The sequence below is a fragment of the Vanellus vanellus genome, assembly GCF_965231255.1.
Source record: "Vanellus vanellus genome assembly, chromosome: 20".
In the NCBI taxonomy this organism is placed as follows: Eukaryota; Metazoa; Chordata; class Aves; order Charadriiformes; family Charadriidae; genus Vanellus; species Vanellus vanellus.
Genome location: NC_138925.1, coordinates 2,287,165 through 2,309,770, shown reverse-complemented (window position 1 = coordinate 2,309,770; position 22,606 = coordinate 2,287,165). Strand labels below are relative to the sequence as shown.

General features: G+C 59.9%; 3 protein-coding genes across 5 annotated transcripts; 2 read left to right on the top strand and 1 right to left on the bottom strand.

Annotated features, from left to right (window-relative positions):
* Positions 1–3,015: 3,015 nt before the first annotated feature.
* On the bottom strand, positions 3,016–8,489 carry LOC309680093 (chloride channel protein ClC-Kb-like). Its single transcript, XM_082493596.1, has 19 exons — positions 8,082–8,489; positions 7,847–7,975; positions 7,599–7,727; positions 7,365–7,504; positions 7,171–7,248; positions 6,958–7,036; positions 6,728–6,853; positions 6,505–6,589; positions 6,326–6,427; positions 5,611–5,695; positions 5,327–5,506; positions 5,159–5,228; positions 4,350–4,460; positions 4,054–4,267; positions 3,835–3,968; positions 3,669–3,760; positions 3,489–3,572; positions 3,279–3,365; positions 3,016–3,178 (listed from the first exon to the last, which is right to left on the bottom strand). Exons 1-19 carry the CDS (start codon positions 8,179–8,181, stop codon positions 3,140–3,142), a joined length of 2,064 nt encoding a protein of 687 aa, XP_082349722.1. The 5' UTR covers positions 8,182–8,489; the 3' UTR covers positions 3,016–3,139.
* Positions 8,490–8,663: 174 nt separating this feature from the next.
* On the top strand, positions 8,664–10,154 carry HSPB7 (heat shock protein family B (small) member 7). The gene is made up of 3 exons (XM_082493595.1): positions 8,664–8,906; positions 9,081–9,214; positions 9,636–10,154. The coding sequence occupies exons 1-3, from the start codon at positions 8,780–8,782 to the stop codon at positions 9,819–9,821; spliced, it is 447 nt and encodes a 148-aa protein (XP_082349721.1). The 5' UTR covers positions 8,664–8,779; the 3' UTR covers positions 9,822–10,154.
* Positions 10,155–11,899: 1,745 nt separating this feature from the next.
* ZBTB17 (zinc finger and BTB domain containing 17) lies at positions 11,900–21,971 on the top strand. Of its 3 annotated transcripts, XM_082493568.1 has the most exons (16): positions 13,307–13,451; positions 13,926–14,064; positions 16,310–16,516; positions 16,677–16,865; positions 17,129–17,293; positions 17,413–17,541; positions 17,914–18,152; positions 18,247–18,389; positions 18,826–19,126; positions 19,229–19,316; positions 19,856–19,972; positions 20,101–20,221; positions 20,370–20,500; positions 20,584–20,799; positions 21,115–21,204; positions 21,311–21,971. In XM_082493568.1, the coding sequence occupies exons 1-16, from the start codon at positions 13,446–13,448 to the stop codon at positions 21,604–21,606; spliced, it is 2,577 nt and encodes an 858-aa protein (XP_082349694.1). In that variant the 5' UTR covers positions 13,307–13,445; the 3' UTR covers positions 21,607–21,971. The 3 variants fall into 3 exon arrangements, with proteins under 3 accessions (XP_082349695.1, XP_082349694.1, XP_082349693.1); XM_082493569.1 differs by lacking the exons at positions 13,307–13,451; positions 13,926–14,064 and adding an exon at positions 11,900–11,975 and having other exon boundaries at positions 21,311–21,970; XM_082493567.1 differs by lacking the exon at positions 13,307–13,451 and having other exon boundaries at positions 13,779–14,064; positions 21,311–21,970.
* Positions 21,972–22,606: the final 635 nt, after the last annotated feature.

Genomic DNA, 22,606 nt, shown 5'->3' with positions numbered 1-22,606 from the left:
GTGGGGTTTTTAAGGTTTATAAAGAGTTTTAGTGGGGTTTTTAAGGGGGTTGTAGGGGTATTTAAAGGGGGTTAAAGTGATTTTTAAGGGCTTTTAGGGGGGGTTAAGGGCTTTTAGGGGAGGTGTAAGGGTTTTTAAAGGATTTTTAAGGAGTTACCAGGGTTTTTAAGGAGTTACTAGGGTTTTGAAGGGGGTTTAAGGGATTTTTAAGGGGTTGCAGGCAGCTGGAGGAGCATTTCCCATCCGGGGCCTCTTTTCCTCAGCAAAACCCACGAGGAATTTGGCTTTTTTTTTTACCACCCGCCGTTCCCCCCGAAGCCAAACCCAAGCCTCAGCGGGGACGGCTGCCCGGTGCCTGCAAATAACCGGGTGGGGGAAAAAAAAAGCCGGAAAAAGGGAATTTTGGGTTTTTTGGTTTTTTTTTTTTTTTTTTCCAAAAACCATAAAAAAGGGGGCACGGTTTAGAGGAGGGGGGGGTGGAGGGGGACCACCAGCATCTGACTGCAAAAGCCGCTGTTTGGGTTGGTTTTGCCCTATTTCGGGGCTTTGGGGCCTGCAGCTGCCCCATGCGTGGCACGAGTTTGCCGGTCTCAGCCCCGCTGCCTCCCTCGGTCCCGGCTCAAAGTCCGGCAGCGCCCAGGGAGGAGCTGGGGTGGGGGTGGGGAACCACCGGATTTGGGTGCGCGGCGGCAGCCAGCAGCACCTTATCTCTGTTTGCCTACGGCGGGGCCGGATAAAGGCGATGGGGAAACTGAGGCACGGGGTGAGCGGGGCCTTTGGGGTGTCCCACCACCACCACCACCACCGCTGTCACCCCGGTGTCTGGCTCGGTTTCAGGGAAACTCCCATCCTAATCCCCATGGGAGCAGGCGTGGGGTGACAGCCAGGCATGGGGGCAGCACCCATGGGTGCTACAGTCCCCGTGCCCCACTGATCATCCGCAAGTGACATGAGTGTCGGGGTTCCATCACCCTATGAGCACCCTCACCCCACTGAGCATCCTCCGCGGGTGCTCTGGTCCCCCTCCCCATGGTCCCCTCACCCCACTGAGCACCCACCATGAGTGTCGTGGGTGCTGTGGTCCCCATGCTCCACTGAGCAACTGAGCACCCTCCATGGGTGCTGTGGTCCCACCACCCTATGAGCACACTCACCCCACCGAGCACCCTCCATGAGTGCTCTGGTCCCCCTCCCCATGCTTCCCTCACCTCACCAAGCACCCGTGGGTGCTGCAGTTCCCATACCCCACTGAGCATCCCCTGCAACTGACATAGGTGTTGTGGTCCCGTCACCCTACGAGCACCCTCACGCCCATTGAGAACCCTCCATGAGTGATATAGGTGCTGTGGTCCCCATACCCCACTGAGCATCCTTCCAAAGTGATGTGGGTGCTGTGGTCCCATCACCCTACGAGCACACTCATCCCACCAAGCACCCTCCATGGGTGCTCTGGTCCCCCTTCCATGGTCCCCTCGTCCCACTGAGCACCTACCACGAGTATTATGGGTGCTCTTGTCCCCATGCCCCACCAAGCACACTCCGTGGGTGATCTGGTTCCTCTCTCCGTTGTCCCCATGCCCCGCCAAGCACCCTCCATGGGTGCTCTGGTCCCACCACCTTATGAACACCCTCACCCCACAGAGCACCCTCCATGGGTACTCTGGTCCCCCTCCCATGGTCCCCTCACCCCACTGAGCACCCACCATGAGTACTATGGGTGCTTTTGTCCTCATGCCCCACCAAGCACCCTCCATGGGTGCTGTGGTCCCCATACCCCACTGAACATCCTTTCCAAGTGATGCAGGTGCTGTGGTCCCATCACCCTACGAGCACACTCATCCCACCAAGCACCCTCCATGGGTGCTCTGGTCCCCCTCCCATGGTCCCCTCACCCCACTGAGCACCTACCACGAGTATTATGGGTGCTTTTGTCCCCATGCCCCACCAAGCACACTCCGTGGGTGATCTGGTTCCTCTCTCCGTTGTCCCCATGCCCCACCAAGCACCTTCCATGGGTGCTCTGGTCCCACCACCTTATGAACACCCTCACCCCACGGAGCACCCTCCATGGGTGCTGTTATTCCCCTCCTCGTGGTTTCCTCACCCCGCTGAGCACCCACCATAAGTATTGTGGGTGTTTTGGTCCCCGTGCCCCACCAAGCACCCTCCACGGGTGCTCTGGTCCCCTTTCTCATGGTCCACTTCACCCCGTTGAGCACTCTCCATGGGTGATATGGGTGCTGTGGTCCCCGTACCCCACTGAGCATCCTTCCCGAGTGATGGGGGTGCTGTGGTCCCACCACCCTATGAGCATCCTCATCCCCACTGAGCACCCTCCAGGATTGCTCTGGTCCCCCTTCCCCATGGTCCCCTCACCCCACCGAGCACCCTCCATGGGGCACACGGGTGCCGCAGCCCGTCCCTGCTCCCGGCAGCCTCACCCCCACCCCAGCACCCATCCCAGTGCCTCTCCCATGGCCCACCCCAGTTTTGGGGTGTCTCCCTGGCGCTGACCCCGCTTCACCTCTCCTCCGGCTGGGTCCGGGCATGCCCACCTCGCCCAACCTGCTCCACTCAGCATAATTACCCCGCCGGGCTTAATTACGTCTTCGTTAGCGCCCGCCGCACCCTCTGCTCTCCCCCAAAACACTGCACCCCAGTTGGGAGGGGGAGGGGGTGCTCAATCCCCCCATTTCCCCCAGGATCTTGGGGTCACAAACCACCCTTATTAATTGCAATGATTAAGGATAATTATGCGCTGATAATTATAGGGGTGGTCCGGGGGGGGGGGGGGGAATCACAGAGACTGGGGCACTTCGGTGCATGTCCCCAGGCTGAGCACAGTTTTGGGGTGATTTGGGGGGTTCTGAGCTCTGTTGTGGTGTATGGGGGGAGTGATGCCCCCCCCCCCCCCCCAAATGAACGCAATGGGGCTGGAGGAGGAGGAGGAGGAGGAGGAGGAGGAGGAAGAGGAAGCATTGATGGATTGATGTATTTAATGCAAGAACACGCTCTGCCAGAGAACCGCCACCCCCAGCCCAGATGCCCCCCCCCCAGGAGGGGACTGAGAGGGGACACCCCCCCCTTTTTCCATGGGTGACATCCCTGGGGAGGGCTCCCTTGGGGTCCCCGAAAGCCATCACTTGGGGTTGGCGAGCTCCTCGATCGCTCTCCGCAGCTGCAAGGACAGAGGAGCTGGGTCGGGGCTCTGTCCCTTCCTTGTGTGTGTCCCCCCCCCCCCCCCCGCCGTTGTCACCCCCTTGTGTCTCCCCCCTCACCTCCACCCGGCTGACGGCTCCCACCAGCTCCCCAAAACGGGTGACGAAGATGCGCTGCAGCTTCAGCAGCTCAAAGAGGTGGTGGGCCTTGGGGAGGTGACAATGGGGACGCGTGGGGACAAAGCCACCCCTGCCACGTCGCCGCACTGTGGCACAGAATTGGGGGAGGGGGTGTCAGGACATGTGTCATCCCCCCCCCCCTTCCCAAACCTGGTGTAGGGAGGTCCACGGCGAGAGCTGGAGCATGATGGGTTCGATGGCACAGCTGTCCCCAAGCGTCCCCACGGTGGCCAGCTTGGGGAAGGTGATGTGTTAATTTTTGGGTGAAAAAAACCCAGCTTTTTTGGGTGCGGTAGGGTGCTCACACCCTCCCCCCCCCCCCTCATTTACCTTCTCTCCTGGGGGTGCCTGGGGATGCTTGTGGCTCTGGAGGAAGGTGACCAGTTGGACTCTGCTGACGGTGCCCACCAGCGTGGCTGATCCTGGAAGACAGGGACAAGGCTGGTGACACCCCCCCTTGGTCATGGTGACACCCCCCCCATATCCCACATCCCACCTGCGCTCTCCACCACGGGGTATTCGGCATCGGCGGAGGCATCCAAAGCCCCCAGCACCTCCTCGAAGCCATCGCCCTTGGCCAAGGCCACCACCCGGCGCTCCATGAACTCCTCCACCACCACTTGGTAGGAGCTGGTGAGCCATAAAACCCCCCAAATTCCATCATTTCGCAGCAAATCACCCCAAAATATGGGGGGGGGGGGTGAGGGGGGCTTACGCCATGTGCCGGCTGCGGATGGGGGGCAGGTAGGGCAGCTTCTTGACGATGATGGTGCCGTCGTAGAAGGACGGTTGATGCTTCTGGGTGATGGCGTTGGCCACCAGCACGGCCAGGATGACAGGGAGGACGTGGCCCAGGTGACCAGTGGCCTCGCACACCAGTAAAGCCGTGGAGATGGCGTGGGTCACCGAGCCCGAAAAAGCGGCCGCGCCTGTCATGGAGAACCAGGGAGGAGGGGGTGTCACTTTATGGGTGGTGGGTGTCCCCCACCCATGGGTGTCCCCGGTCCTCACCGGCCAGGGCGTAGCCACCGGGGATGACGGGGCGCAGGTCCCCCTCCGAACGGAGACCCTGGGGGAAGAGCAGGGCCACCACCTCCCCCAGCAAGCGCCCGATGGCGGCTCCTAAAATGATGGGGCGGGGGGGGGGGGAAGGTGGGGAGACACCAGCAGTGCCCCCCCCCCCCCCCCCCAAAAAAAAAGTGTAGCTGGTGACCACCCTCCCACAGCCCCCCTGGGGCTGGATGCAACCCCCCCTCCCCGACCCACAGGGCTTGACACAACCCCTGTACCCCCCCCAAGACTGAATGTACCCCCCCCCCAGACTGGATACAACACCTGTACCCCCCCCAGACTCGATGTAGCCCCCCCACCAGCACTGGATACAACCCCTGTAGCCCCTCCAAACTGGATGCTCCCTCCCCGGGACTGGATATAACACCTGTACACCCCCCCCCCCCAGATTGGATGTACCCCCCCCCCAGACTGGATACAAACCCTGTATCCCCCCCAGACTGGATGTACCCCTTGGGGAGTGGACACAACCCCTGTACCCCCCCCCAGACTCGATGCAGCCCCCCCACCAGCACTGGATACAACCCCTGTAGCCCCCCCAGAATGGGTGCCCCCCCCCCAGTGCTGGATGCAGCCCTTGTCCTCCCTTCCCCCCCCCCCCAGGGCTGGATACCCTCCCTGCACCCCCACCTCCAAGGGCTGGATGCACCCCCTGCACCCCCCACCCCCCCCAGGGCTGGCTGGCCCCTCGTCCACCCCAGGGCTGGCTAACCCCCCCCCAGTCCAGGCCAGCAGAGACCCAGACCCACCATAGATGAAGATGGGCATGAAGTAGCCAGCGGGCAAGGGCAGGGTGGTGGCCAGGATCAGCATCCAGAACTGGGGGGGGGGGGGGGATGGACAGAGCCCAGGTGAGAACAGGGGGGTCATTCCCATGGGGACACATAGGGACTGAGGGGGGGGTGTGCCATGGCTACCTTCATCAGCAGGAAGAAGGCCAAGGTGCCGAAGATGGTGGCAGAGGGGTGGCACCACTCCTGCCAGAGCCCCCGAGGGTCCACGCCGCCGCGAGGGTCGGCCACCGAGGAGGCGTTGAGGACCAGCTGGCCCCAAGTGCGGTTGTCAAAGAGGGAGGTGAGATACTCCTTCATGGTGAGCTGGAAGGACAGACGGACAACCTGAGCACCTGCTGGGACGTTGGTGGGGTGCCCCGGGGAGCCCCGCGTCATGTCCCGTGTCCCCCCCCCCCTCCCGAACTCACCCTGGAGGCCATCAGCTGCCCCAGCCCGGGTGGGAAGGTGATGGAGGCGAGGAGCAGCACCACCAGCACCGTGTAGACGGGCTTGCTGGAGGGGGGAGAGGTGGGGCTGGGGGGCGCAGGGACAGACGGACGGCCGGGGTGCACAGGGTGGGTGCGCAGGCTGCGTGGGGTGGACCCTTGGGTGAACCCTTGGGTGAAAAGGGCGCGTGGTGGTGGGGGACACAGGGACACCCAAGGCGCACAGGGTGGGTGGGCAGGGTGGTCGGGGTGGGCTCAGGGTGCAGGGGAGGGGACATACGGACGCGCAGGGTGCTCGGGGCGGACACAGGGACAGCCAGGGTGCACAGGGTGGACATACGGACATGCAGGGTACACGGGGAGGACACACAGACAACCAAGGTGCATGGGTTGGACACACAGGGAGCACGGGGTGGACGCATGGACACGCGCATGGTGCACGGGATGGATGCATGGACACGCACAAGGTGCACGGGATGGACAGACGGACACCCAGGGCGCACGGGGTGGAGGTGCAGAGTGCACAGGGGGCATGGGGGGGGGGGGGGGACACGGACGCCCAGGGTAGACGTGCAGACTTGCACGGCACGGACGCACGGACGCGCAGGGTGCATGGGGAGGACGGACAGGCAGGCTGCACAGCACGGATGCACGGACACGCAGGGTGCAGACAGACAGACAGACAGCCGGTACGGACTCGGTGGCCAGCAGCTTGGCCGTGAGCCGGTTCTCCTTGACGGCCGCCAGCAGCCAGCGCTGGCAGAAGAGGTAGGCGCAGCCCACGAGCCCACAGACGGCCCTGCGGAGGAGAGGGCAGGGTACAGGCAGGGGTACAGGCAGGGGTACAGGCAGGGGTACAGGCAGGGCCCTCCTTACCCTAAAATCGCGAAAAAGAAGGTCTCCAGGAGGTCAAAGGGGAAATCGATCTTGAGGTCGCTCTTAAAAACAGCGGCGATGGTTTCTGGTGGGAGTGGATAGAGGAATGAGTATGTGATTTTGGGGGTGGACACCCCAAAAATGCTATGCCCCCCACCTCGGGGGGGGGGGGGGGGGGGGGAGAGGGGAAGGACACCCGCGCATCCCGCCCGCCCTGCCTTGCCTTGCTCGCTGTTGAAGACGGCGAGGAGGCGAAACATGAAGGCGCCGCAGGCGGCGGCGAAAAAGCCCCGCCAGTAATCCCGCACGGCGAAGTGGGAGGACATCACCTCGATGCTGAAAAGCACCCCTGGGAAAAAAAAACGGGGGGGGGGGGGGGGGGAGAAGGGGTTGGGGGGAGGGATTTGGGGGTCCCCAGGGTGGGCTTGGGAGGGTGGTGGGTGGTGTCCTCACCGCTGATGGGCGCCCCGAAAACCGTGGCCACCCCGACGGCTTGCGCTGCCACCAGCATCTCGTTCTGCTTGAACTTGTTCTGCAGGGAGGGGGTATGGCCATAACCCCAAATTTCTTTTGGGGGGGGGGGGTTTAAAATAAAATCCCCCCCTAATTTTTTTTTGGGGGGGGGAAATATCCACCCCTCTTAATTTTTTAATTAAGCACCCCCACCTCATACTCCCTAGTGACTGAGGTCCGCATCTTCCCCAAATACACGGCGGCCATGGCAGAGAGGTGGACGAAGGGACCCTGGGTGCCGAGGGGGGGGGGGACACATGGTCCATCGTCCCCCCCAGCCTGGCACCGACCGAAACCCACACCGGGAACCGGAGGGGGTGTTGGGGGGGGGAAGCGGGATCCCTCACCACTTTGCCGAGAAAAACGGTGCTGCCGCACATCAGGGTGCAGGTCAACCCCACCACCTTCGCTCCGAAATTTTGGATGGCCAAGTAGTCCTCCAGCACCACACCCGTCAGGATGGTCTTCAGCTCCGGGATGCCGGAACCTGGTGGTGGTGGTGGTATCTAAATTTTAGGGGTCCCCTCGCTACTAAGGGGGAGTTTTGGGGTGCCGGGGAGGTTGGGGTGCAGCCAGCTCACCTCCTGAGTGCGGGGTGATGCTTTGGGAGAAGCCTGTGGAGAAGGCTGCCAGCGCCGTGGGGTACATGGTCCACGAGAGGTACTTGAGCACCAAGATGTCACCAACCTCTTGGTAAAGCCACCGGTGGGCTGGAGAAGAAGCACCGGGAAGGGAGATGCCCCCCTCTCCCCCCAAAAGACCCCCCCTTCATCCTTGGTGAACCCCCAAACACCAGGTGAAGCCCCCCCCAGGGAAGCCTCTCGTTTACCCTCGTAGAGCCTGGAGACGAGGAGGTCCATCATGAAGCTGATGGTGGCCATGAGGACCCCCAAGATGAAGAGGAAATACCAATCCTCCCCGACACGGAAAAGCTGTCGCTTCACCCACTCCAGACACCCTGCGGGGAAGGGGAGGGGGGGGTAACGGGGTGATGACCCCCCCCCCCCCCCAAAAAAAAACACCCCCACATCCACAAGGTCCCCCTCTTTGGGTGGGGGTCTCACCTCGGAGCCTCCTCCGGGCTTTGGGACAGGGTCTCCAGCTCTGCTCCGACACCAGCACCCTCTCCTCCTCCCGCAGCCCCCCATGGACAGGGCGCTCCATCCCAGGGATATTTTGGGGGACAGGATCCCGCCCCCCTCTTTTTTTCGGCACCCCCTCACCGGTCCACCAGCCTCAGCCTCCGCCGCCGCCACACTGAGTTTGCAAACGAGCTCATTAAAAACGACCTTGACGAAGCCGACGGACCCGCTCAGGCTGGAGCGAGCCGGGTTTCCCCCCCCCCCCCCTTCCCTGCCACCCCGCTACCTCCAAGCTCCCAATCCTCAAATACAACCCAGGGCAGGGAGTATTTAATAACTAATTTAATTAATTATCATTATTATTCCTCAATAATAGGCAGGAACGCCGGCATTGCATTCCACAGCGTTGGGGGGGGGGACAGGGGACGGATGACGGGGGACGGAGAGGGGAAAAATTTCCACCGTCCCGGCGCAAGACCTAAATTTAGCCCGTTTTACGAGAGGTCTGGCAGGCGGCCGGGAGCCTTAACGAGGCTTTAAAAAGCTCGTCAAGTTGGCCCCCCCCTGAAATAACAGGCCGCGCTTCGCCTGCGCAGGGAGGAGGACGAGGAAGGGGGGCTTCGCTCTTCCTCCCCGGCGGGAGCTGGGGGTCAGAGGTGAGGGAGGGGTGGAAGCGGTGGATGAACGTGAAATCCTCGGCTGCTTTCCGATCAGAGCGCAGTTTTCACCGGTCGGCGTCGCCCGCCGGCACCATGGAGCTTTTCGGGAGCTTCGTCCGGCCCCGCGGCGAGACCTTGGGGTTCCCAGGTGAGTTTTTTTGGGGGGTTCATCCCATTTTTAGGGCTGGGATGCCTTCTCTTCCCCTCACACCAGCACATCTCTGTCCTGGAGGGTTTGGGCAAGTGTCAGAGCAGTGGGAGAAGTGTTTGGGGGGGGAACCCCCACCGAACTGTGGCTGTGATCCCCCCCTCTCTCCGGCAGCTCGGCCCAGCAACACCGGCACGGTGAAGACCTTGGGCAACACCTATCAGTTCACGGTGGACGTCTGCGACTTTGCCCCCGAGGACATCATCGTCACCACTTCCAACAACCAGATTGAGGTGCATGCCGAGAAGGTGGGCGCTCCCTCCCTTCCCTGCTCACCCCCAAAACCTGGGGGATCCCCAGAATCCTCAACAAGGGGATGCCCCAACTCCCACCCGACTTCCTAACGGTCTCTGCCATATCCCCAGCAGGGTTTAATTCACCATTTCCTCATCTTTTCGCTCCGTATTTCGCAGGAGCGAAGCCCACAAGACCCAAAAAACTCGTGCTCTGTAATCACCCCTCTCCCAGGGGGTGGAAACTGAAAAAAAGCACCTTTGTTCCCCCTTCCCCCTCCCGCCGATGCCACCCACATCCCGCCCGTCCCCTCGGGGAGATAAATATTAACACCACACACAAGGCACAACTGCCAGCCTCACCCAAGGGCAGGGAACAACGCCCGTCCCGCCTCCACCCTAAAATCACCTTTTTTTCACCCATGTTTAATCCCAGCTGGCTGCGGACGGCACCGTCATGAACACCTTCACCCACAAATGCCAGCTGCCCGAAGATGTGGACCCCACTTCAGTGTCATCCTCGCTGGGGGATGATGGCACGTTGACCATCCGGGCTCAGCGACAGCCCGCCAAGCACGCCGACCATGTCCAGCAAACCTTCCGGACTGAAATCAAGATCTGAGGGGTCGGGGGGGGTCCCTTTTCCCCCCTTCCTCATTAATTACTTGGGTGATTTGGGAAGAAGGTGGGACGTGGGGTAGGGGACGGGAACGCTCCCCCTCAGGGTCAGACTCGTGCCGAGGGATCGGCGTGGAGAGATGCATCCCATCACCCACCGGAGAAATTCCGGAGGGGAGACCTGGCTCCGGTGGTTTGTAGCCAGCAAGGGTTGATGGAGAAGATCTGGTGTGCCAAGAGCCCCGCCGGGAGCAAGGAGCGAGGTTCCCTTCCCCAACCCTCCGCCGGAGCTTGTCTCTGTATATACAGCTTGTGATAAATTATTGAGAACGCCTGACTGCTGCCTCCTCTGTGTTTTAATGTTTTCTTGATGCTTTTCCCCAAAAAGGGCTGCGGGTCCAGCCCCAAGGGGTGTCTCGGTAAAGGGTACCGCGAGCTATTCCGCCTTCCTGACAAAAACACGGGTGAGGAGCCACCCTGGCTCCCCTCCGGTGCCCACGGCCCCGTTTATTTCCAGCCCGGGGTGACTCATTTCTTCCCCGCCGCTCTATTTCTGAGCCATTCCCTCAGCTGTTCGGCCGCCAGCCCACCTGGAAGGTCACCAAATCCTCCTTCTCCTCCCCTTGCCCACCCGCACCCATCGCCCTCAAGGAAGCCCCATGAGCCAGGACGATGGTCCCAGCCTGGCTGCCAAACCCAGGGGCTTCTTTCTGGGAGCCAAACACTCCCCAAAATCCCCCCCGAGGGCCCAGCTCCAGCTCCCTGTGTGTACAAACAACAGCGAGGCGCCCGTTTGGGGCGAGCGACTGTTTATAGCTACCACACACCGCCCGGCTCATGTTGCCGCTCAGGCTTTGAGGTCAACTCGTCCCTGCTTGTCCCCTAACGATTCGTGACTTGCATTAACACACCTGCAGCGTCGGGGACGCACACAAACAAGCGCGGCTCTTCCATCATCTCCTCGGGTGGTTTGTCTATCAGTGTCACCAGTCATTTGGGGGACTCCCTACTGCCGCAGGCTGCGAGGAAAAATGTCTAAAAGTTATTAGCCCCCAGCACAGCTTAGGAAATGGGAGCCAATGGAGGCGAGGAGCAGCGGAGATGCTCTGTCGTTGATCCTCCGTCATGGGATGTGTCTGCTCTGCCCCAAAATGCCACCCCTGGGTGCCCAGGGCACCCCAGCACCCAGGGAGCCACCCGCTGCAGTCACAGATTGCCATCTAGTGGTGACAGGCTGGAGGGTGGCCCTCATCCATGAGGAGCCAGCGAAAGGAGGATGAACAAAAACCCCTTTTTCTCCCCAAAGCCGGCTGGTTTTGCACAGGAGATTTCTGAGCCAGGCAGCGGGTGAAAAGACAGCTCAGACCCCCAGTGCCAAACAAACCCCGCAGCAGCTTGGCCCCACTACGGGCTCATTTTGGGCAGGCAGGCAGGCCGGGAAATCTGGCCTTAGGGCAAAACAGAGTGATAGGAAAAGGAATATTATGCTTTTTGGGCTGCCTGCTCTCCAGCCTGCTGCCTGCACTGGCCCCAACACACGCCAGTAAACAGCTGCCTTCAAAGCCACGCAGGGCTCCTCACGCCACCTTGGCCCTGCACACCCACCTGAGAGGGTTTGCCCGGGCAACACCTACAGCTTTTAGCCTGTGCTGACCTCCCGGGACCGCAGCGCTGGGCCTGTTCCCTGTGGAGATGCCCAGCCGCCATCATGGCGGCTGCCCAACACCTCGGCCTGCTGCCATGCCTGGGGGCGTGGGAAACGTTTAGGGGGGGAAACGAAGCCCTCAGGGGCTTACAGCACGGCGGAGCCAGGGCCCTTTGCCCCTCACGGAGCCGCAGGGCCAGCCCCGGGGCCTAGCGGCCCCTGACAGCTCCCCTCCCCTCCGCCCGCCATCCTGGCACTGTCATGGCGGCGCTCCTGAAGAGGGTGGGTGAGAAACAGGCCGCGGTGCCACGTGATCCGCCTCGCCGCCCCACCTGCGCATGCGCGACCCCGCCCCTCCGCCGGGCCGCGCATGCGCGGCGGCGCCGTCGGTGGGCGGAGGAGGGCGACGCCGCTTCCGCCCGGTGCCAAGATGGCGGCGCCCTTTGTCTGGACGGTGTCACGGTGAGCGCCGCGGGCGGCGATGTGAGGCCCCCGCCGGGCCCAGCATGGCAGGTAGCGGCGGGGGGGACCGAGGGGGGCTGCGGGGAGCCCGGGGAGGGGGCTGGAGGGCTTGAGGCGGGGCTCGGGGGGATGTGGGGGCTGGGAGGGGAAGGGGGCTGCGGCCCAGCTCGCTGCTTGGGGGGTCCCCCCCAAAAAGGAGCCGGTTTTGGGGCCACCCCGCTTTGCGCCGCCGGGTTTTATTTTGAGAAGAAGATGCGTGGGGGTCCTCCCATCCCCTTAGGACTTCGGGGGGGCTGTGGCAGCTCTTCCCCCTCAGATTTGCCCCCGCATTCTGTGTGACCGCCCCCCCCTCAGGCCGCTGTCGGCCCCAGCGCTGAGGCTCAGGGCGGCCGTGGTGAGGGGAACGGGAGGCTCTTGGTGTTTGCTGGGGTCCTCGCCTGTCCACCCTCACCAGAGTGTCCATGTGTCGCCCTACCGACTAATGGGGTGATGTGGGGTGAGGTCAGGAGCGAAGCCCTGTCCCCCCTGTGCATGGGGGCAGCCGCCATCCCTTCAGGACACGGTCAGGTGTCTGTGGGGGACACAGCCCTGACAGCCAACACTGTACGAGATGAGTCCCCTGACACCGTACGAGCTGTCTACATACATGTCAAGGATGTCGCCAGCAGAAGAGCAGAAAAAACTTCAGAGCATCATGGAGCAACTCAAGGAAAAAAGGGAGTTTCTCATCTTCTGGCGTCTTTTTTTGGCATGATGACAGCCCATACCGGCTGTACATGCTCTCTGTGGGAGTCACTTTTCAGGCACGGGTGATGTATTTCATGGACAAGCCATATTTCCTTAATTGCATTTCTGCATTAAAAGCTTCTGCCAAAATTTCAAAGATCGGGCAGCATCACAAAGACAGGATTTTTGCAAGAAGACGGTGGTTTTGTAGTTCATCATCTGGGCGCTGCAGAAACGTGTGGTTTTGACGGCAGAGCTTGAGGTCTGGTGGTGTCTCGGCCGCCCCGCTGGCTCCCTGCCTGCTGCAGTCCAGGGCTCTGGTTACCTGCGGGCAGCCCTGCCTGCACAGCCGCATCAGGAGCTGCACGAGTGTATCCATGGGCCTGAAAACTAAATAATTGAGGGGTCTGCAGGGTGTCTGTTTGCTGGGGGGGGGGGGGGGTGGGGGTGGTCCAGAGTGTCTCTGCTCATCTCTGTCCTTGTGTCTTTCTCCTTTAAGTTCCTTCTTACCACATTTTTTTCCTGCCAGTCATTGCATGTGATTATTTTTTCCCCCTCCTTACAGCTGAATGTGAGCTCGCCTTCCGGTTTCGCTGCCGACCGCAAAATCCAGAGCCCTTCCCTATTTCATAATTTGTATTATTAGCACATCTTTACCTTGAATGCTCCGGTCAGATCAGTTCTTAACTTTATTTTTTTAACTGACAATGTTGCAGAATCAGTTACTGGAAATGAGGACAGGCTCCTCTTCGCAGAGACTGAAAGGATTAGGGCTGCTGACACGCAAGAAGTGAGATGACGGTAGGCAGAAAGTAAACCCTCCCTTCCTTTTTATCTTCTCAGCATAAGAATGGATGGTGACAGCATTGAAAGGCAATGTTTAAATCACGACTTCGTTCCAAATTATCAAAGCTTTGGTTTTTTCTTTAATAGGTAGACACTCGGGTGGCAGGTACAGGGAGAGGTTAATGTCATTAATAAGGCGAGAGAGCCCGTGTGGGAAGCTCTCTGGGACTGTAGCTGCTGTATTTATCTCTGCGAGTGCGTGCAGGAGGCGTGGGTGGTCTCATAACACAGCTTTTCTATGATTAATCGGGTAATGAGAGACTCAACAGCTACGTCGGGGAGAGGTCGGGAGGGGAAATGGTGCTTGTGTGCCTCCGACAAGGTGAAATCGGGGTATGCCTGGTCCTGGGTCGGTGGTGTTGGACCTTGGCACCTTTGGTATGCAAGGTTTGGGTTTTAAAACAGAGCTTTTCATCCTGTTTCTCCCAGGATGGGCGCCTAGAGACTGACTTTAGCTCCGGGAATCGTAGAATCATAGAAGGGAAGGGGGAAAACTCTGGAGGAGAACCACAACCATCTCACCTGCAGCCTCGGTCCTCTGGATATCTCCGCTTCTCACAGCTCAGGGGTGAGATCGGGCACCGATCCTGGCTTATCTTTCTTTTTCAGACGAGGAGCTCTGACACATGTCCTCAGAACAGTGCCGCTCCCTTAAATAGCCGATAGCGATGGGTTTGCGCTAAAGGGGACTAATTAATTTAGGGGACGGGTGGACCAGCACTGCCCGATTTGGCATTTGCCCTCCCAGATCCATCCCCATTTAGGCGCATCCCATTCGGTTGGGGAAGGAGACAGATCTCGGCACCGGAGCTGCGAACTGGCCCTGCCCGAGTGGTGGCAAGGAACCAGGGTGGCATTTCAGGTGCAATGTCATTTTTTTGGTCCAGATATTTCGGATTTTTAAGTCTGGGAGTCAGGGATTTTAGTGTATGAAGGTGATCTCAGCTGTTGGGGGAGGTTGGACATTGGGGTTGGGTGTGAGGGTGATACGTGGCTCGTCCCAACCTCTGCCCTGCTGTGCTCGCATGCTCCAATGAAGCTGTAATGTGACGTGACAGGAAACTGCAAAAAAAATGACTTTTTCAGGAGGCGTTGCATTTCTTGGGATTTTGGTTCTTTTGCAAAGCTTGGGTGCGAAGCTGAGGCGAGTCCGATCGGGGAGCGATAAAAATCATCATTCAGATGCAAAGTGCTTCCTACAAATTACCAAAAATAGCCTTTTAGTGCCTCAAACTGTCGTGATTTCTCAGGTCCTGCTGTGCAGAGCTTTCCAAGCACAAAGGGCAGCAAATCCTGGGAAAATCCTCCCCTTTTTTTCCGGAATTTCCTTTCCAAACCTTACAGGGATCATATATATGCAGGGGTTGAGACAGATTTTGATACAAATACTGATTTTTGCGGCTCTCAAGGGATGTATTTTGGGATAGGCTGTGAGTGTTTGGTTAAAAAGTACCCCGTGTTTTGAAGATCTGGGGAAAGTTGGGGAAGATCTGGGGATTTTGAAGATCTGGGGAAAGTAGTTAATGGCAAAGACAAACAGCATCTTTTGGGAGTGAAATTGTCTCCCTCTGTGCGTGATCTGACGCTGTCAGAGATATCTGGGCTTCTCATCCCTGCCGGGAATGATTTCGGAAGCCAGATCGATCCTTGGGCGGAAGATCTTTCACGGAGCGCGTTGCTAGCACCCGCAGCAGACAGGAGGAGGCTCCCTCTGCACGCCGCGATTGCCTGCTGCGCGCTTGTGCACGCTTGAATGGATCCGGAGGAAGGGTCGTGCTCATGGCTGCCCGAAAGCTACGTGGTTTTGTGGATCCAGACCTGTTGCCTTTCCTCGACTTGAGACTCCCCATCCTGTTTGTAAGAGCTGCTAAAGTGGAAAAGCGACCGCTGTGGGCTGGAAACCTTCAGAGACACACCGAGCATCAACTTAGCATCAAAACCAAGGTTTTCCCTGGGCATAACCTTGCCTCTGCCAGCAGTCAGAGTTTTAGGGACTTCCTGGTCTGGCAGGTTGAACAAATAACTGTGGATAGTCCCCGTTTGCTTTCTCCTCCTCCCTTGCTCATGGATGAAATGATCCCTTCAGCCTGCGGAGGAATCATTTTTGGAAAACGAAGCCGAGTGAAGACCCTTCGTTCTCTACCCTGCGCCCTGCAAGTACAGCCCAGGAGAAAACCCAGTGCGCGGCAGCAGATGGAGCTCGCAGTGCTCTTCAACATTTGCCGATGAGGACCTCGTTGAAAAATGGGCTTTCGCAGTGTTTCCAGGAGTTTGCAGCGTTCCTCAGCCAAAGTCATGCTTCGAGCAGGGAGAACTCCCTCCAAGCAGACAACAAAAAAAATTAAAATCCCTCAGTATTATGATGTGAGCGCCTAAAACGAGCGGGAGCTTGAAGATTTTGATGAACGCTTTCTGCGCTGCGCCCTTGTCGGGAGCAGTGGCACTGCCTGCTCGCCGAAGGGACACGTTGGCAGAGGCAGGAGGGTTCCTGCTCACAGGTTGGGCCGGATGAAGAGCAATACCTGCGTTTTAAATGCTGTTAGGATGGCAAAAATATTGACTGTTCAATCAGCTCTCTCTGCAGCCCCCCCGCTGGTGTTGTGCGTGTTACAGGAGAGGTTTTGGAGTTGTGTTTGGTGGGGGAGGCAGGCGGCTGTAGCTGAAATTAGGCTTTTTGGGCCACATTTTTTTAACTAAAACGGGGCAGTCAGCTTGTGGTTGATCCAGGGCTTAGTGATCTGTCTTGTTTTGTGGCCCTTTCTGACTCAGCACCCTTCTCACCCCCCTCCCGGGGTTTGTTTTTCACCCCACAGCCATGGATTTCCCCCAGCACAGCAAACAAGTCCTGGAACAGCTGAACCAGCAGCGGCAGCTGGGTTTGCTCTGCGACTGCACCTTCGTGGTGGACGGCATCGACTTCAAGGCCCACAAAGCCGTGCTGGCGGCTTGCAGCGAGTATTTCAGGATGCTTTTCGTCGACCAGAAGGACGTGGTGCACCTCGACATCAGCAACGCGGCAGGTAGGCAGAGCGTCATCCGATATCCCTCCAAGCTGCTCAAACGAAGCAGTTTGGCGCCCAGGGTTTGAGGGAGGCCTGTGATTTCGTGCACTTTGGGCTTTTCAAAATTGCGTGGCCGAGAGGAGAGAGTTTATTTCTGGTTGCGTCGCCTCCCTTGCAGGCTTGGGCCAGGTTTTGGAGTTCATGTACACGGCTAAACTAAGCCTAAACCCCGACAATGTGGAAGACGTGCTGGCTGTGGCGGGTTTCCTCCAGATGCAGGAGATTGTCAGCGCTTGCAACGCTCTCAAGTCCCTCGCCGTGCCGGCAGAGAGCCCCGCCGAGAGCCAGCAGCCCCCCGCCGGGATGGGTACGTAGCCTCCTCGCTTTCCCTCATCTGGGGAGACTGGAAACTGCCCCACGAAGCAGCCACGCTCTGTGGCCCCCATCCAAACCCACATCTCCTGGTGCACAAGGGCCTCTGGATGGGGTTTGATCTCCTTGTGTGGCACCAGCAGTTGAAGAACCGATGCGTCCTTGAGTCTTTATGGGATTTGGAAATCCTTCTAGCAGCCGTCGGGGTGCCCTTACGCGGGCAGCAAAAGCTGGAGCGCTTTGCCTCATCCCTCGCAGGGGCCGACAAGGCGACTGTGGAGGACAAGAGGTCGACTGCAGAAGCGCTGGGTGATCTTGACAAAATCAAACCAGTTCCTCCCGACCCGGAGGGGAAGGAAGAGACATCCGCGACCGCAGCAGCACAGCCCAAGGCGCAGACGGAGCAGCTGGGTGGCCAAGAAGGTGAGCCACCAGCGGATGACACCCAAAATCCCACTGTCCCCCTCCCTGCAACAACACACCCTGTCCTGCAGCTGGGCTCTGCTGCACGGAGCCTGATGAGCCTGACGTCCTGTTTGTAGGAGCAGACGCTGCTGTCCAAGAGGGCCCCGCCACCGAATTTCCCATCCACCCGCAGCCGGCGGAGAGCGTGGTCGGCAGCGACAGCCCCGCGGCGAAGGGCGACATCTCTGCGGGCGCTGAAACCGGAGGTGCGTTTGTGCACGTGGGCGGTGGCAGGGCTGAAGCACAGCTAGGCAAGCACTGAACCTTTGTTTTCCGTGCAGTTAATTTTGTTAGCGTGAGTTTCGCTGTGCAAACACGGGAGCAGTTTTCCATGGGAAACGCTCCTCTGTCTGTGCAGGCTTTTGGATTTTAGGGCTAATAACTTGCAAATCCAAACTGGCTCCAGGCAGAGGTCTCAGCACTGGTGTTGGGCGCTGGAGTACCGGGATTTCCCCGAGTACAGCAGGTCTAATCCCTGGTGCCTTAAACCTGAGCTTAGAGTTAGGAAATACGGGAGAGTTTTGTGTCTCTGATGCTGCTCCCGATCTCTAGTGTCCCTATTTTCTGACTGCTTGCAGAAATGGAGCTGGAGGGGAAGGAGGAAGAGGGGGAGATGACGGCGGAGGACGAAGAGGAGGCTAAAATCCCTGAGGAAGAACAGCCCCGGTTAGAAAACGGAGAAAACGCTGAAGATAACGAATCGGGAAGCACCGACTCCGGGCAGGAGAACTCGGGTGAAACCCGTCTGCTGCGTTCGGGTACTTACAGCGACAGGACGGAGTCGAAAGCCTACGGCTCCGTCACGCACAAGTGCGAGGTGAGGCCGGTCGCTGCCCCGAGCGAGGTCTCCGGTCCCCTGGGGACACAGGGTGTCACCGGCCGCGCCTGTGCCTGTCTCTCTCCATCCCTAGGACTGCGGCAAGGAGTTCACCCACACCGGTAACTTCAAGCGGCACATCCGTATCCACACCGGTGAGAAACCCTTCTCCTGCAGGGAGTGTAACAAAGCCTTCTCTGACCCGGCTGCTTGCAAAGCCCACGAGAAGACGCACAGGTACGGCAACGCCGGGGACCGAGAGGTGTCACCGGACCAAGCTGGGCAGAGAAGGGAGCTTGTGACGATGCCGGTGGCTGGCTGAGGGTGTAAGAATTTGAGCAAGAGGCCGGTACAGCAGCCAACGCCGCTCTGCCTCACGCACCGACACTCCCAGCAGCTCGTTTGGATGGTGCCAGCCGCGGAAAGACGCTGGCAGCACCAAAAAAATGCGGCTTTTGCTGCAAAAGATCAAATCCTTGCAGAATCCATCAGTGTGGTGGGGTAGTCCAGGAGGAGATTTCACTTTCTGCCCATCCTTCCCTTCTGCTTTGCTTTAAGGCATCCTGTGGGATCCAGACGGGTCTAACTGGGGTGGTGGAGCTCGGATCGGGGTGGTGAGAGCTCGGTGCGCTGGTTCTTTTGCCCCGGTGTGACAGCCCCGTCTCCTCCACAGCCCGCTGAAGCCCTACGGCTGCGAGGAGTGCGGGAAGAGCTACCGCCTCATCAGCCTCCTGAACCTCCACAAGAAACGGCACACAGGAGAGGCCAAATACCGCTGCGACGACTGTGGCAAACTCTTCACCACCTCCGGCAACCTCAAACGGCACCAGCTGGTCCACAGCGGGGAGAAACCGTACCAGTGCGACTACTGCGGGCGCTCCTTCTCCGATCCCACCTCTAAAATGCGGCACCTGGAGACCCACGACACCGACAAGGAGCACAAGTGTCCCCACTGCGACAAGAAATTCAACCAGGTGAGTTGGATGGGGGGAAGAGCTGGACCCATGGGGGTTCAGGACCTTCGGGGGCGTGGTGCGGTGGGGGGGGCCTCTCTGAATCCCTTTCTCTGTCCCCAGGTGGGGAACTTGAAGGCTCACTTGAAGATTCACATCGCGGACGGGCCCCTGAAGTGTCGGGAGTGCGGCAAACAGTTCACCACTTCAGGTAGCCCGGGGTTGGTAGGTGGTGAGGTCCAAGCGACGGAGGTTTGGCTGGCTCGGGAGGGAGACAGGGACCGCTCCGTGGCGGGGTCGGAGTTGGAGGAAGGATTTCGTGCTGGTCACAGGAGGGTTTAAACCTATTACTGTGGTGCCACGGTTATGGCACATGAATTTCTCCCCCACTGTGGGGCCGGGCTGGTGTCCCCCACCATGGGATTGCACCCTGGGGGCACTCCTGGAAGGAGCCCTTGATCCAGCTTTTGGGGATGGAGACGTCTCCTCCCATCTCCCCAAACCGCTGCAGAGCCGGAGGGGTCCGAGCGAGCTTGATGGAGTCTCTCCATCCCCTCGAAAATCAGGTGCTTGTTCTGGCTGTCCCCACCGCCGCATTATCCTCGGCCCCGGGGATCAGCTCTGTGGCACTCCTGCATGGTCCCCGCTCCCTAAATAGCAACGGGCTCTCCCAAGGCAGCTGCCAGGGTTCTGGGAAGGATGGAGGGAAGGTGCCGGTGTCCCCCACGGCTGAGCCTCGTCTGCTTTTAGGCAACCTGAAACGGCACCTCCGGATCCACAGCGGGGAAAAACCCTATGTCTGCGTCCACTGCCAGCGCCAATTCGCCGATCCCGGAGCGCTGCAGCGACACGTCCGCATCCACACCGGTAGGGACGCAGCTCTGCCATCCCTCCCTCTTTTCCTCAAGGGATTTTGAGGCTGGGGGGGACCCCTCGTGCTCCCCATCCCCGGCTTGTTGATCCCCACGTGTGTTTTTTTTCCTTGTCTTCCCCAGGAGAGAAGCCGTGCCAGTGCTTGATCTGCGGGAAAGCCTTCACCCAAGCGAGTTCCCTCATCGCCCACGTGCGCCAGCACACGGGGGAGAAACCCTACGTCTGCGAACGCTGCGGCAAGAGGTGAGGGTCCACCCCGTGAATTTTTTTGGGGGGGGGACGGGACACCTCCACACACCCTCCACGGCCGGGTGCCGTTCCGTGGGTGGAGGTGCCAGGTTGTCATAGCTGGGGACAGGGATGGCGGTGACCACCGCGTCCCCCTCCCCAGGTTCGTGCAGTCGAGCCAACTGGCCAACCACATCCGCCACCACGATAATATCCGCCCCCACAAATGCACCGTCTGCAACAAAGCCTTTGTCAACGTGGGCGATCTCTCCAAACACATCATTATCCACACCGGTGGGTACCCGTGAAACCACCCCTGGTGGCTTCTCCTCCCCCCAACTCTTCAACCGTCCCCAAATTCCTCGTTTCGTCCCCAGGGGAGAAGCCGTTCCTGTGCGACAAGTGCGGCCGCGGCTTCAACCGGGTGGACAACTTGCGTTCCCATGTCAAGACGGTGCACCAAGGCAAGGCGGGCATCAAAATCCTCGAGCCGGAGGAAGGCGATGAGGTCAACATCGTCACGGTGGCTTCCGATGATATGGTGACGTTGGCCACCGAGGCGCTGGCTGCCACCGCTGTCACACAGCTCACGGGTGAGCTGGGGGGGAATCACTGTCCTAAAAGGGACATTTATCCACGGGGTGCAGCTCAGGGGTCCCAGAGCCATCCCAAAAGGGACATTTATCCACGGGGTGCAGCTTGGGGGTTCCGGAGCCATCCCAAAGGAGCGTGGAGGCTTACCCATGGGGTGCAGCACTCTTTGCCGTGGCCTGGGAGCTGTCTCGGCGTGGCTGGAGCCCCCTCCTAAACACCGTGACGGGCAAAATCCAGCGTCCCGCTCCAGCCGCGATCTCTCCCCATCTCCTCGCCCACCCCCTCACCGTCGCCTCTCCTCTCTCCCTCTGCAGTGGTCCCCGTAGCGGCCGCGGTGACGGCGGACGAGACCGAAGCACTTAAAGCCGAGATCACCAAAGCGGTGAAACAAGTGCAAGAAGCAGGTGAGAACGGGGACGGGGAAGGAAAGTGGAGGGGGGGGTCGGTTCGTTCTTACCCCCCCACCCCACAGTCACACCCCCCCCCCCTTTTTTTTTTTTCCCCTTACAGATCCCAACACCCAAATCCTCTACGCCTGCGATTCCTGCGGGGAAAAATTCCTGGATGCCACCAGCCTGGCGCAGCACGTCCGCATCCACACGGCTCAAGCCCTCGTCATGTTCCAGGCCGACACGGACTTTTACCAGCAATACGGCACCGCCGCCGCTTGGCAAACGGAACAGGTCATTCCCGCCGGAGAACTGCTCTTCCGAACCCGCGACGGCCCCTCCGAACCCCCCACCGCTGCCGCTGCCCCCCTGACCCCTGCGCCCACAGCCGGGGAGGCTCAGCCCCCCCCCGAGTGACTCCCCTTCGCCTTTATTTAAGACAGCTGCTTGGAAATGGTGTAAAAAGTGTATTTCTGGAAGCAGAGAGATGGAATAAATTGCAATATTTTCTAACGGCTGTGCGCCGGGAGGGGGAAGGACACTTCGTGGCCCCCCCCCCAGCTGATGCTGGAGGGGAAGTTGGGGACCTCTCGACCCGGAGGCCCTCGGCTCAGCTGAGCTGGAGGGAGGAGATACCGAAATACTCAGTTAATCGCTAACGAGGGCACCATCGATTGAAAATGGGGATAATTGAGATGATAAAGGTTTAAAAAAAGAAAAAAAAGGTGGTTTAGGATTTGCTGATGGTGTTTTTGCGGTAAATGAGAGGGGAGACCCTCCCCCTGCTCCCCCCCGCTCTGGGCAGAGGGTGAGTGGGGCTGTAGAGGCAGAGCAGAGCCTGTTTTGGGTTAAAAAATGGATAAAATGGTTCTGCCGGTGCTCCAGGCTCAAGGTGGGGGGGCTATGCCCCCCCAGTGGTCTCAGGGCGCAGGGGGACACCCTACAGGGACCTCCGGACCCACTGCCATGGAGGGGGGGACTCGAGGGGGGGTGGTGGTGTCCTGAGGTGAGGGGATGTGCGCCTGTCTGTGTGTCTGTCCCCATCCCTGTGACCCCACCTGGGTGCTGGGGGGGGTTGGGGTTTATCCCCCTCAGGGCTGGGGCGGAAGGGGCTGCGTGTCCCCCAGGATGAGGGGGGACACCCATGGGGGGGGGGGGACGGACACATATGGCGGGGGGGGTCCGGGCTGAGGGACCCCGGGGGGCTCGGGGTGGGGGGGGGGGAGGGGCAGGATCCAGGCTCTTGGGGGGGTGCCCGGAGGGAAGGACGAGGAGCACAAACACCCCCTCCCCCCAGGACCCCCCCTGTGCCCCGGAATGGGGTGACGGACATGGGGACAGACACACAGACGAGTGCATGGATGGACACACGGAAAATTGGAGGCCGAGCCAGCCATAGGGCTCCACTCCTTGGGGC

What these genes read in the sequence shown, in the direction of transcription:
- ZBTB17 (XM_082493567.1), top strand. Translation starts at nt 13,794, where the DNA reads ATGGTGCTTGTGTGCCTCCGACAAGGTGAAATCGGGGTATGCCTGGTC. An exon ending in CCGCTTCTCACAGCTCAGGG is followed by an intron (nt 14,065 to 16,309) that starts GTGAGATCGGGC and finishes TTCACCCCACAG; the next exon opens with CCATGGATTTCCCCCAGCAC. An exon ending in GCCCACGAGAAGACGCACAG is followed by an intron (nt 18,390 to 18,825) that starts GTACGGCAACGC and finishes TCTCCTCCACAG; the next exon opens with CCCGCTGAAGCCCTACGGCT.
- LOC309680093 (XM_082493596.1), bottom strand. Translation starts at nt 8,181, where the DNA reads ATGGAGCGCCCTGTCCATGGGGGGCTGCGGGAGGAGGAGAGGGTGCTG. An exon ending in CCGTTTTTCTCGGCAAAGTG is followed by an intron (nt 7,249 to 7,364) that starts GTGAGGGATCCC and finishes CTCGGCACCCAG; the next exon opens with GGTCCCTTCGTCCACCTCTC. An exon ending in CGTCTTCAACAGCGAGCAAG is followed by an intron (nt 6,590 to 6,727) that starts GCAAGGCAGGGC and finishes CACTCCCACCAG; the next exon opens with AAACCATCGCCGCTGTTTTT.
- HSPB7 (XM_082493595.1), top strand. Translation starts at nt 8,780, where the DNA reads ATGAACGTGAAATCCTCGGCTGCTTTCCGATCAGAGCGCAGTTTTCAC. An exon ending in CGAGACCTTGGGGTTCCCAG is followed by an intron (nt 8,907 to 9,080) that starts GTGAGTTTTTTT and finishes TCTCTCCGGCAG; the next exon opens with CTCGGCCCAGCAACACCGGC. An exon ending in TTGAGGTGCATGCCGAGAAG is followed by an intron (nt 9,215 to 9,635) that starts GTGGGCGCTCCC and finishes GTTTAATCCCAG; the next exon opens with CTGGCTGCGGACGGCACCGT.